The sequence below is a fragment of the Catharus ustulatus genome, chromosome 13, assembly GCF_009819885.2.
Source record: "Catharus ustulatus isolate bCatUst1 chromosome 13, bCatUst1.pri.v2, whole genome shotgun sequence".
Classification (NCBI taxonomy): domain Eukaryota; kingdom Metazoa; phylum Chordata; class Aves; order Passeriformes; family Turdidae; genus Catharus; species Catharus ustulatus.
Window position 1 is genome coordinate 10,370,227 of NC_046233.1, and position 14,202 is coordinate 10,384,428.

Sequence of the window (14,202 nt, forward strand, 5' to 3'; positions counted from 1 at the left end):
CACCGGGGCTGCAGCAGGGAATGAGCACCCAGAAACCTGAGCCCTGGGGCTCAGTGTGTGCCCAGGGGTCCCCTGTGTGCCCCAGGTGAGGGGTTAGAACAGGGCTGCTCCCTGGGACGTGCCTCAGTTGGCAGCACATCCCCTGCTGATGCCTCTTCTCCCTGCCCTTGGAGCTGCAGCCCTGCGCAGGTGATGGCCACCAGGGCAGGGGGTTCAAACCCTTCAGCAGCAGCTTGTGGCACTTTGTGGCTTTTAAAATTCCCTGTTTATTTGTTTTATTTTAACCTGAGACACACTGCAGTTGCTCTCTGAGCTCTTATGAGGCTGCTTAGCCCAGGTACTGCAGGCTGTGCTGATGAGAGGAGAAACCCCTGACAAAGTCCTCAATCACACCCAGCAAAATAACCAATCAAGACAAAAATCCCCAACTAAAGACAGCTGTGGGACTGATCCTGGGCATGGTGTGCTGGAGGCTCAGCAGGGATACTCAAATGTTTTATTTTCACATTTGTGTTGGTTTTTTCTTTCCCTACCTCAAATCAGGACTTCAGGAATGGATACACTGGTTTAAGCTCAATCTGTTTGACTGAAGAGGCCATCAGCGAGCTTGAAATAACCAGTCCCATTCACCAGACAAATAAATGTTGGGGCCTTCTTTTTCTTCCTATTGGGCTTTTCTGACGTATTTGAACTCTCAAAGTAGTGGTGCCATGCACGGGCTGGGCACTGGCTGGTGAGAAATGGCTTTCTTTTGCATCACTTGGGGGTTTTTTATTTTGTTTTTTACCTCTTTGATGTGTTTTGTTCTGTTTTTTTTTTCCCTCGCCCCATTTTTTTTGCTACTTATTAACTTGTATGCCATGAATTTTTGCACTTTTACCTTTATGACTCTCTCCCCATCCCACTGAATGAGGGATGAGTGAGTGGCTGTGTGTGGGGCTGTGCTGCCAACCAGGGTGAAACAATGGCAGATGTGAAGTTAGATGGTGATTACACATATTTTATATATATATGGTATTTTATAAGGGCAAAAAACTCCCACACTGACAACCCCAAAATAAGTAATAGGTTTAAAGGAAAAACTGAGCTACTCAAAGACCAAAAATGACCCATCCAAGAGCATAGCTGGTTTATAAAGGAAAGTTTTATTTTCAGTTATAAGGTGATTACAAACTCATCTAAAAAAGCAAAGATGACTTAAAAATATCCATATACATTTTATTTATCTAAAAAGCAAAACAGAAACTGCAAAATACAAACATTTACCATATACACAAAGGCTAGGGGGTTTTAGGATTAAATTACACTCCAGGATTTTTTTTCAAATACAAATATTCCGTTTTGGAACACACAAAAAATGTTTTAAAATGTTTTAAAAATATTTTTACATTTTTTTTTCTTTTAAAAAAAAGTTCAGATGACATTTTTAAGGAGGCTATCATCGCCCTCGCCTCCTCGCTGCATGTGCTACTCATTATCACATTACTGTAGTCACAGTTGCTAGGAATTTAAATAATTAAAAAAACACCACTGTTTTTTTAGCCAAATACATCAAACAAGATGGACCACCTCTCACAATGTGAAGTCCCTGGCAACATTATCAGGTAACAATCACAACATTACACTGGAGAAAAAAATAACATCCTATTGAACAACGAGCACTTCAGAACAGTACTGGGATGCTGCGATGCTGAGAGACCAGCGCTGGCTTCCAGGACAGGAGCAGGTCATGAACTAACTCAACTTGCCCCTTCAGGTTTTGTTTTTTTAATCAGCCTCTCAACATAATTTTGCCACTGTTTGTTTTCTTTTTTTCTTTTTTTTTTCTTTATATATTGAAAAAAAAATCAACTCTTTCTAATATCTCAGCTGCAGAAGCAGGTACATTTAGGAACAGTGTGTATCGTGCTCACTGTGCTACAGGGCTGAAGCCTTCCCCCACAAATGCACACACACACAGCACGTGCACAGCTCCTTAGCATAGCATCATTTATTTTTTAAATAGCTTTATTTTTCCCATTATTTCTTCTGATTTCTCAAGTCAGGCCATGTTCTCCCTGTGCTGCAAATGTGAAAGTGAGCAGCACCATCCTGCTGTGCACTGCAGAGTCACAGGGAACAAGCCTCCCAAACTTGCCCCTTTAAAATTATCTTCAATTTACTCCTAAAGCTCATGGTAATTAAATTCTGACACTTTTACTGATTATTTCAAATGAGGACACAGCAGCAACACAAAAAGGCTGTGTCTGCCATTCAATTGCCCAACATTACCAGCAGGGTCAGGCTCTTTTCCAGGCACAAACCCTGTCATCAAAGTTTTCCATCTTTGATGGGGATGGGTGGGTGATTTGTTTTCTTAAAGTTTTCAACCTGCAAAATTTTGAGCTTGTCCCTGTTTTTAGTGAAATGATGTCTCAAGCTATTTCTGCTCTTATTTTAGGACATGGGTAAATTGAAATCACCAATTCCCAATGACAGCTGGAAAAAAACCACACAAAGAATGTGACTTTTTCTGTTTATTTTTAATAGAAACAAACAAATTGAGGTTTTGTTTTGTTTTGTTTTCAGAGAAGCATTGTCCATGTACACATTATTTTTGGGCTGGCAGAAAAGAGCCACAGTCTGGTGGAGGGTGTGGGGCTGGATCAGGCAGTTTTCCAGCGGGTGCTGGTGCTGGTTATATTCAAGTCTCTCTTGAGCAATCTTTCCCATAGACTCACATTGACTGCTAACACCATAAGAAAATTTTTGTGACCAAAATATGGAGCTCAGGGCACCTCTTTTGCACTAGTTCAACGGCTTCTTAAATATCAAGTGTCACCAAATCAACTAAATACTTTGTTTCTTAAGCTTATCTTTGATTATAAGAAATAAAACAAGCTACCAGGGTCTGACAGTTCCTGACCTTTGCTCATGCAAATATACAAATACACAACTACACGTCAATCCTAACCACAAGGCTCTGGATGCTGATTTTGGAGAAAACAAGTCCAGGGCAGCTGCCCGAACCCACACCACACCCAACCTCCCGTGCCAGGAGCCATGTGGTGCCTACAAGGAGCCAGGAGAGTTTGCAAATCGAACCTTAAGGCTTCTTTGGAGGGGCCATGGTCCAGGATTTTGTTATGACTTTCCCTCTTCCACCACCCCCATTCAGGAAAGACCATTTGGACACCCTGGCAGGTTGGCTCTTTGCAGGCAAGTGGTGCCTAAACCTCCTCAATCCTCATCCTGAACAGCTTGGCAAGATTTACACACATGATTTGCAGCCTAGGAATAGAAGCAATGTCCCCACTGTGTGCGTGCATATGAGGGTGGAAGATTTCATCTACTAGTCTACTTAAACACAGATTTATTTTTATTCTTTTTACTGAAAGTGAGCAACTTCCATTGATTCTCCTTGGAAACGATGTCAGGGTCATCTTTCTTCCAAGTGTACTTGAGCTGCTTAACTAACTTGTCCACTGCATTCAATGCACAGCTTATTTAACATTTTATATACATTATGCCTCCATGAGTGATCCTGCAGGGACCACCAGACATGGAAGCTAAAAATCAGTTATTCAAAAGTGTTCAAATCCTTCTCCCACAGCTGGAAGTTGGCCAGTGATGCAACAAGTGGGAGCTTTGAACCCAAGTGCGACAAGCAAAACCTCAACAAAACTCAAAGTCTCCTTAGCAAATAAAAACAGACCAGGAGGAGACTTGGAAAAGATCTATTGAATGGAGATGTCCATGTGTCTTCAGATCTACTTGAGTTATCTTACACTGAGACAAAGAAGAGGAACCAGGAGCATCTGCAGTTGGGAAAGGAGGATGAACACAGGACTGGAAACAGCTGCAGGAGGTGCTGTCCTGGCGGCGACAATAAAAGCTCTGCTGATGTTGTTGGGGTTTTTCTGGCCTTACAGAAACTGTAGGGCTGCACTGTCCTACTTTTTCTTGTTTCCTCCTCTCTCCAAAAACAGCAGTGAAAATCAATTTGAGCTGTTTCAGCAGATCATACCTAACTGCCCTCCACCCCTAATTCCAGGGGCTGTGCTGCTGCTGCAGGGTGGCCACCAGCACTGTTCTAGATGGCAAATACAGCTGCCAGGCTTTTGTATTTTCATTTACAACACAAGAACAAATCCATTGTGGACCTACTATCTCAAACTTGAAAGAGGACTTTTCTAAGTGTGTGGATCTGTTTGGACCAGATGAAAAGGAAAGCTATAGATGAGAAGGAAAAATAGAATAATAACAACAACAACAATAAAAAACCAGTTCAATTTATGAAATCATACTGTTTAAACACTAAGATACAGACTACTGGTAAAGTCCCTTAGAACAGATGCTCATTCAGAGAGATCATCACTAGTGACAGGTAAACTGAAAAGGTTTGGAAAATAGAGAAAAATAAGAAACAGGTCAGAAAAATCTCATGGGGAAATGTTCCCCTTTACATTTCTACTATCTCTTGATTTCAGTTCAGCTGGAAATAAATACTGCTGAAACTCTGCTGTTTTCAAGCCCAGAAGACCCCATGAATACAAAGGTACATGGAACATGAGAAGGTGTGCGTTTTGTCTTGGTTTATGCTGGCTTAAATCTCAGGGATCTAAAGGTCTCATGCCAAAACTACACTATTTTCCCCAGATCCAAACCAGTTCATCTATAACTAGTCATGATGCTTTAACAAAGAGTTCCTCATTTACACAAAACAGGTTAAATAGGTCATAAGAGTTTAAACAAGTAAATATAGGAAAAAAATCAGTTGTCTTTGCAGTCAAAATAGGTAGAAAACACAAACATTTTTTAAAAATTATTTTTTAATAAATTTGGCAGAGGATCATGTTGAAATGCAAATTTATCACCAAGAAAAGTTTAGAAATCTGATAAAATCGTTAGGTAAAAACCCCAAACTGTAAAAATGCAAATGTGCTCACTGGAACTCAAACCCCAGATAAAACAAGAATGAAGTACATTTTTTTTTGTTGTTAGGGCAAGGAGGAGGGGAGAGGGAAACTGTTTTCCAGAAACAATGATTTCTTGGCTCTTGGTGAGCCCCAGCCCTCCCTTGCAGTCGTGCTGAAGAGCACAGCAGGGCCAGGGAAGCTGACACAGAATCTTCAGTCAGGTTGTTGCATATGTGTGAGAGCTTTTCACTTGGAACATGGAAGCGACTGATTTGAATGGCACAGTTTGTATTGAAATGGGGCTGGGTTCTATTCTCTGGTAGTTGTATTTTGAAAGGTGTAGTATTATCCCTCTGGTTCTTCCCACTAAGACACTCTCCACAACATGGGAGATGCCTAAACACCCAGCTGACTTGCTGGAGACTTCTTTGATGTAGCCAAACCATTTTTTTCCCTAACTAAAGCTTGTCTTAGCTCTATAGCACAAAAGTCATGTGCAAATATATAATCTCAAACACGGCTGTATGACAATGTATCTAAAAAAAGAAATAAATCGAGCATCAGTGTTTCATCTAAACTCATAAAAACCATTAATTGAGACCCCCCTAACCTTCTACTTCCTCTTCATCCATGTCTGTTTATTACAGACACTGACTGTAACTCAAAAATCAGAGTCCAAGCTGAAGCCCACCAAGAGAGATATCTTTGGTTACATTTCCTTGCCTTTGATTGTTAAAAAAATAAAACTGCTGTATGAATATTTCTTTATTTTGGGCACATTTGATGACACCCACTGCTCTTGGAATTCCTCCTGTGACCTTGGATGGTTTCTGCTACTGGCCCAGCAGGTGCCATTGAGATGTTTGCCATCTCCAGCTGCGCAAAAGTTTCCTTCAGAACTCTCATAACACAGCAACCAGAAAAAGGAAAACACAATTCTTCCATGGCTGGTTTTGTTGCTGCAACTCAACTTTCTGATGTCAAAGTATCTGCAAATTCAAACTAGAAAGATTTGGAAGTTGCAGCGATGCAGCAATGCTTTTCTTTCATGATTAATAATTAATAATTATTTTGGTCCATCTCTTAGTTTTAAATCTCCCCATTTTTGTTGCAGGGAAACCAACAAGTTAAGAAATGCTTGTGTTGCTGTGGCCAATTAGCACATGGGACAAGAAAAAATGAAATAAAGCTACTGTGTAGGAATGTTAAGAACTGTTTATGTTCCTTTTAAAATAAATGACAACCTTTGCCCTGACAGACGAAGCTGACAGCAGAACAAGCAGATACAAACTGCTTTTTCAAGCATTTCTTCTAAATGCCTTTGGATAGACTACCTGTGGTATCATAAGAAAAAACCTCTCTCCCTCTAATACAATGCCCACAAGACAAGGCTGAGTTTAGCCAGAGCACCTGTTCCCAGCACAACCTGCTCAAGTTAAAAAAAAAAAAGTAAAAAGAAAAGGCTTTTGTCCATGTTTTAGACAGTTTCCAGGGATCCAATTCCCCACAGAAACATTCACCTGCACTACATGAATGGAACCCCCATTCTTATACTCCTTGTAGTGGTTTCTCTTCACTTCCTAGTCTCATCTGGAATGGTACCCAATTCCTTCTGACCAACACAAAATAGTTCAGTGTAACATGTTCCCTTCACTTTAATTTAAATTCCAAACAGCCCTGTTTATTCAGCAGATTAGATTCATAAATATATTTTCCACCCTCCAGCCCCCCTAAAAACAAAATAAAATAGAATAAAATAAAGTAAAATAAAATAAAATAAAATCATGGTTTAAACCAATGATGAGCAAGGAGACTGAGGGCTCTAGGTCCACTACTGCTATTTAGTAACATGGGACAAGGGACACACTTAGTCCTTTTGTCTGTTCCTCCAACAGCAATGACCTCCCTCCCCCAAATAAATAAATAAAGCAAATCCTGATACCGAACTTGGAAAAGCATTTTTGAGATACATGGATGCAAAGCACCTGTTTGCTGTGTGATATTATTATCATAAATGCTATTATTATTAACGATGTGTCTGTTATCAATACCAGTTTCACCAGGTGAGTGGTTTTGTTCCTCCTGTCAGGGATGACCTGGTTTGTGTTCACCTCTGGATGGAGTCCAGAAGTGATTCCTTTATTTTCCTGCCCAAACCAAAGTCCAAATGAGGAAGTGAACACCTGAAGCACCTGCAGAGCAGGTGCTGTTTTTCTCCTCTTGGTTGCTCTGTGCTCATCCCTGCTGCCCTGGGGACAGGCTGCCCTCCCAGTTTGCAGAATTAAAGTTTACAACAGGGCCACCACACCAAAATATGGTTTGCTGGAAAACTCAGGAGCAGGTACTTAACCTCCCTGCACACACACAAACAGCAGGCATTTCACTTCAGTAAAAAAAAACCACAACAAAACCCCTCAAAAATTTAAAAACAACAACAAAAAAAGACTGAACCATGTCATATCCTGCAAATGCCTTCTTCAAGTTCTCCTCAGTCGGTGTGACAGGGTCCCAGTGCTGTCCCTGGGAGGGACAGCCACAAGACTGTTCACACCCAGCTTCTCTGCATCCCTTGCAAATTCTCCACTCCAGCTGTTTGGCTCTGTCCTTATCCAGGGACTGCACTAAACAAAACTGTATCCACTCCCTAAAGTGACCCTGACGCCTGTCGTTTACCACAGCTGAACCAGAGGGTGGAAATACTACACCTTTGAAAATTCTCTTGAAACAGCATTTTTTTAAAAAAAATGTATCTCTCAACAGAGCTCCTTTTGTGTGTTCTTTAGGTTACCCTGCTCCCAACCATACCAGCACCTAAAATTGCTTTCTGAGACTTGAATGTATTGCTGGCAAGACAATCAATTCAAGTGGTAAGGTGTATAATATTTAGAGATAAAGATATATATATTTTAAAAAACCCAATAATAGTAAATTCTTGTAATATGTCTAGTCTGATATGAAAGCTCTCCCTCTACAGAGAGACGTCTGCTGTGATTACCTTACAAAATATTAAAAAAAAAACACACACACAAAAAATAACTTTCTCTGTGAGAAATAAAAATAAATCCTAGTGCAAATATAAAGCTCTGTAAACCTGGTCCTATGAGAATCTATGGTTAGTAAACGGCAGTTAAAGCAGGTTTATCCTCTCACAGAGAGAGCTCACATCATGGTTTCCACAATGATATGAGTTGGCTTGATCAATCCGCCATTCGAAGTTCCATTGGGGCAGAAGGGGGTGCCACTCTCCGTTTCTTTGGACCATCGATTCACTTCCTTGGGGGCAGCCACTGCCTTTATCCTCTGCAAGAGAGAAGGGAAGCAGGGTGAGATGAGCAGAAGGGCTCTGTGTCCCCACGTGCTGCTGGAGATGTGGCTCTGTGAGGGTCTGCAGAGCCTTCAACTCCTGCTCAGCTGCAGAGGCTGGGAAGTCAGACAGGAGGGAAGTTCAGGCATTTTTCAGCATCCTGAACTTTGGGCTTTCAGTGCTGCAAAGGATGTGTGCCCTCCTTCCTCATTTACAAACAGCTCTGCCTCTCAGCCCAGCCTTCATTGCCAAGTGGCAACTTCTGTCCTACATCTCAGTTCACAAAGGAAGGACTGAATGGCATCTGACCAGTGTTTACTCTCTTTCCTTTCCTAACATGGTCTTTGAGCAGTGTTTTGGCTACTTTTAGACTTGTCTCTCATGGTGACAATGGTGGCAATGTAGGCAGGAAAATTAACACTTATGCCCTGGCCACAGCTGAAAAAGGCCATTAACACTTGGAAGAAAACTAATGCAAGTGTTTGTGCTCTGGGAAATGTTTGGGTTTGGTATTTTTTTAAAGTCTGTTCTTTTTTCCTAACCCAAAATGTTCCACTTTCTTCTCCAAGACTACCCTGAGCTGCACTTAACATCAACTTGTTATGCAAAAACAGAACTAGTCTGAAAACTTTGAAGAGAATTCCTAAGTTTCATGCTTGCACAGCCTCTAAATACTTTCCACTGCAAGAAAAAAAAAAATTAGAGGAGCCCAGACAGAACTGCAAAGGGTAAGAGATTTCCTGGAAATCCAAACCTGAGGGAATTTGCACTGTCAAGTCTAAATCAGACCCAAAGTTTTCCAAATACTACGGCAATCTGGATCCAGTGTTTCAGTTTGAAATAAACACAAATTAAAAAAGCTAAAAAGTGAAGCCCTCTGTCAAGAGGGTTTGACTTTTATTTAGTCCCCCACAGTGAAGGCCATGCCTGAGAGCCACACAATCCACAGTTTTATCTGAATTTCCTTGAAATTCAATGAGTTTTCCCACAACTGGGTTTGACCCAGGTCTTTCTTTATCTTGCTTTCCCAGCAATTTTCAGAATGGTGCTTCTGTGTCCCTGGGGGCTGAGATGAGAAACCTGAGACTCAGAAACACCCCAGTCCTTCAGTGTTTGTCTGCACGTGGGGGTAATGATTTGCCAAGCTAGAAGCTGCACAAGTGGGACATGAATAAAATCACTTGGTGTTTGTCTGAGGACAGAAGGCCTTGTGTTTGTTCTCTTTCTACTGTTTGCCCAGAGGACAGGTGATCTTTAACAGTTTTATTTGCCTTACCTGGGCAAGGTGGCAGTTTTCCAAGCATTACTTTGCATAAAACACAAGTTAAAGCTCCCTTTCTCCTCTAGACAGACAATTGGTTGTTCTTACCTCAATGAGTGACCCATCTGACTGAATGATGCGGATGACCATCACCATAGGGATGCAGATCATGGAGGAAAGGGCAAGAACCCAGCCCAGGCCAATTGCCCAGTCTGGGTATGTGTAGACCTTGTTGTAGGTCAGTGGTTTATACTTGGCCAAAGAAAAGATAAAGCACCCCTGTGGATGAGAAAGGAAAACAAAGTGAGGCTCAAAAAATGCTAAAAGCAGTAAGGCTCTGCTGCAACCACTGGCCCTGAGGAAGACAGGCAGTGAAAATCAGAGCTGATGGATACCATATGTGTTTTAAACCAATGGGGGAATTGTTCTTCCATTTCAATCATTGGAAGAGCATCTGCATCTGCTTATAGCATCTGCTGTGTGACGACAGAGTGCTAAGAGACAGGGCTGAACAGCTGCAGAACACTGCCAATTCTTCAGGACTCTACTTGCTGTACACTGCAAGATTACAAGGATGTTCTTCCCACCCAATGAAATACTGCAAGCCAAGGTCTGCCTCAGACCGCTCAAGTCTTTTTATTACAATGGCCTAGCAGTCCTATGTCTTAATGTAGGGACTTTTCTTTGGAGGGTGAGTTTTCTCTTCATTAATGTAAAATTTTGCCAATCCTAAGAAAAATTCACTTAAATGTAGCCAACTGCAATTCATGAGGGCACAGCAGAGACTGGAGAGCTGTCATGCTAACATCTGACACATGAGAACATGATGTCTTTGAGAGGTATGTTCAAGCCTTCAGCTTCTCTTTGCAAATTGGCCTCTGAATGCAAGAGGAAGCAGAGAAGCAGTAAGAGGTGGCTTAGCACTACCAAGTGTAAGACTTGGAAGAGCACAGGTCAGTACTCACCACACAGAGAACTGGTGTGATCACAATCCAGCTCCATTTCATCCAGGGACCAGGTCTGTATCCAATCATATCCTCAATGGCATCATAAATATTATCAGCGCCTGTAAGAATTGAGCAAACAAAAGCCCTGTAAATACTGTAGGATTAAAGCTGCTTTCCTAGGCTCTCCAAGGGGTATTTAAAGAGAAGATGAAGGTGTCAGATGTATTCTTCAAATGCTTCCCACAGCTGTGAAGTCCAAAATTATTTTCTTGAAAAGCTCACTGGTTGGGGGAATCTCTCATCCCACCCTCCCCTCATTATTTGGCTGCAGGAGTGTGATGCTAATCTCTCCTGTCCCCATCACACCCCCTCTCCTCTCTCCAGATTCTCTGAACTTCCCAGAGGGATCACCATGGGGAAGACTTGACAACAAACAGTGCACCTGCTTCTGCAGAAATCTGACTTTGTTTTGCTTTTCTGAAGAGCCAGAACATGTGGAGAATCAGAGAAATAACCAGTCCTAACCAGCAAACACCCAATTATTCCCCAACCAAAGCTCAGGCAGCTACAGAGGCCACTGTCAGACCATGGTGCTTGGCATTGCCAAAAGTAATGGGGCAGAATATACTTTCAGCTCTCTTTTTTGTACTTTCTGTTTGGTTGGCTTGTCCCTGCAGCTCTGAAAGGAAATTCTCTGAGAGACAAACAGAAATTTTCATGGCTGGCCACACTTTCAACTCTCATCTCTAAACTTAACACACAAAAATGCTTAATTGTGCCCTTATTAATTAGCAATGGAAGAATACTCATTTTTGGTAGAAAAAAAACAGTGGAGGTTGGATTTATCCCAGATGCAAATTTGTCTCCAAATGGTCAGGGCAAATTTACATTAATGGTATGTGTCTGTTGCTGGGAAGAAGACTCTGGGGTGGCTGATGATTAAATATTTGGCTAACAAAATTGTCACTGACTCATCAAAAGGTATCAGATAAAAGGATTCTCACTTACCATAAACCCAGGCTACAGCAATACATTCAAAGAATGCAACCCACAAAAGGCATACACCACTAGCTGCATAGTAGTCAAAGAGTTGAAAAACATACATGCCACCCTGAAATACAAGAGAGACACAATTGGTTAAGATCCAAAAAACCCCAAGAATTCAGGCCCACCTCCCAGTAACATCCACCAACATATCCCAACGACTCCTGTTCAATAAGAAGCAGCATCTAGCAAATAGGTAAGATGAATTTTTGCCATTACTTTCCCCAGGGAATGTGCAAGTTTACTACAGGAATAACTCCGACCTAGACAATGATTAAACAAAATTAAGCCACTTAATATAATCTACTGAGATACTTAAATCTTTCCTTCTCACAAGCCTTTTAGGATGGGCATTTAAAGAAATAAATGGTTGCCTCTTAACATTAACACCTTAAAAAGACTAAAAATAAAAGTCAGTTCATCAGGAGGGTCTTCATTTATTTATTGAGTGAAAGGGCTACTTTAATGAAAATAGTTAATTCTTTGTTTTATAACTATTTATACTCTGCTGCTAGACTCTGCTCTTACTACACTGCACTTTCACTTGAAAAACTGTGGGGTTTGGGCATCTTTGCTACAGGTGCTATTTTACCTGAAACAGTCATGCTCTTCCAGTTGTTTTTAAAATCTGACTTGGATTTTATTTTGAAGATCCATATCACAACAGTGCAGGCACTGGAACATATTCCTGTCTTGTTTATACTAGAATAAATCCAGTGGAATTTAATTAATTCAAATCTCTGTAACTAAGATAAAAATCTCTTTCCCTGCATGCCACTGGATGGGTTCTTAATATGCTCTGCTGAAGGTTTCCTATAGGTTTCATCATTTAGAACTAGATGTTAATATTCATACTCATGTTGACTGGTACCTGAGATCAGATTGAATTTAATGAGATTTCACATTTCTGTTCCTGTGACTGAAAAGGGAACAGATACATGACTCCCACTCAAAATGCTTTCAGATCTAGGGATGAAAGATGCTCTGTCCATCTAAAAAGCACTTCTCCTCTGAGCAGCTAATTCTTTGCAGTCTCAATCATAGCTAAAACTGGCCTGAAAAGTGGCTAAAAAAGAAGGCAAATTGCAGCACAGGTGCTACTTACCTCAGTCACCATAGTTAGTCCCAGAAGATAGCTAAGGAAACACACTATAGCGATGAAGATTTCCCGTCGGTAACCCTTCCTTAGGAAGGATGGGTGCAGATCAACTAATGACGTGATCTGTCCTTCAACTTCAACAAACTGCAGGGGCAAAACAACAGCAGAGAAATGACTTGGAGACTACCTGCCATGCAGTTCATCCTGGCTCCTGCTTGGGCAAACCCTCCCCAGCAACACCCCAGACCTGTGCTCTGTGCTGCTCTCAATAAAGAAATAGAAACCATTCCTTTGTAACCCCGAGGTTGGAGCGTGGGGGTAGCTCTCAAGTTGGAACAAGCTTTCAGAATTTCTTTTTATTACCTAGAAGCCTTATGAGCTGAAAAGGGGCTCTGTAAATGCAAGCCACAAGGATGAAGGAGGCACTTATTTGCCTGATGACAGGAAGGCACTTGTGTGGCTTTTATGCTGTCACTGTTCCAGATGAACACAGGATTTATGCTAGAGAAGAGGCAGAGGGAAAACACTCAAAAAAGTCCGAGCTAGGAGAGTACCTCCCAGACTTTTTCTGATGTGCCAGGAAATGACACAGATACCAGTTAGGTTAATTCCACAATTTGATATAATTCTGCTCTTGGGCTTGTTAGTGAAAACCCAGCCAAGGGAAAGCAGCCTGTGATGTGAAACAGCAGTTTCTCTTGACTGTACATGTCCTTTGTGGAGCTGTGAGCAGAGTTATCTCTGACTGAGGCTCTGGGAACTTCTGCAGCAATAATGGAGCTGTTCATACAGTCCTCATTCAATGATCTGGCAAACTATTTGCACTTGTACACCAAAAATGAAGCTCTGAATAAATGAGCTAAAAGTCTTTATCTCGCTTCATGATAACTGTATTTATACTTACTTGCCTTTGGAAAACTATACAACTGTGTAACTTGAGTTAAGCAAATAACCCAAACGGTATTTGAATAAAAGTTTATAGTTAATCAAAAACCAGATCTTACTGCACCTGAAGGAAAGCAACTACTGAACTTTCTCAAGAAAAACCACGGAAGGGATCTTTTGATGGATCTGTGCTTTCTACCTGGCAAGGTACAAAAGCACCAAGCTCACTGAAGACATGAGGATATGGATTGGAGGTACCCATCAAGGCTGCCTCTGTAAAAAAGATCTTCACTTCAAGTAGATACATCATCTTAACTAATAACTTATCATGGGGAACTTAAGGCAGAGATTATTTCAGAAAAAGCTGCATTTTCCTACCTGGCACCTTTGGCTCTTACAGTGCCAAGAATGCCCTATAACAACCCTTCCCTCTTCCTGAAGCTCTGTTATGGAAACACAGACTCTCCTGCAAACAGATTTGTCCTCCATCAAATTTTATTGCCTCTTGTCTTGTTACTTTGACTTGTGTAAAACTGGTTTCCTTTTTAAATGCAACTCTCTCTTTTGAGCTGATCTGATCTGAAACTGCTCTGGCATTCCAGAAACCTGCTTGACTGCACTCCAAAAAACCAGAGGGGTGGAGGAGAGAAATTAAGCGCTCCAATTAGTTTTAATCATTCTGCGCAGTGAGGAGCTTTTTAAAATTACTAGACAGCTTCCAATTTGCATAAGCATAGGGTTGCTGAACCACAGCATTGGGTATT

The 14,202-nt window shown here is 41.3% G+C and overlaps 1 protein-coding gene across 8 annotated transcripts in view; it reads right to left on the bottom strand.

The window, feature by feature from the left end:
- Positions 1 to 1,126: 1,126 nt before the first annotated feature.
- The window catches only part of SLC6A6 (solute carrier family 6 member 6), a 92,776-nt gene continuing 79,700 nt past the window's right edge, over positions 1,127 to 14,202 (bottom strand). For all 8 annotated transcript variants that reach the window (XM_033071917.1, XM_033071915.1, XM_033071916.1 and 5 more), the window contains 5 exons: positions 12,560 to 12,697; positions 11,419 to 11,521; positions 10,429 to 10,529; positions 9,572 to 9,742; positions 1,127 to 8,198 (listed from right to left, as the gene is read on the bottom strand). In XM_033071917.1, the coding sequence (XP_032927808.1) occupies positions 8,058 to 8,198; positions 9,572 to 9,742; positions 10,429 to 10,529; positions 11,419 to 11,521; positions 12,560 to 12,697 (654 nt within the window). In that variant the 3' untranslated portion in view covers positions 1,127 to 8,057. The remainder of the gene's footprint in view (positions 8,199 to 9,571; positions 9,743 to 10,428; positions 10,530 to 11,418; positions 11,522 to 12,559; positions 12,698 to 14,202) is intronic.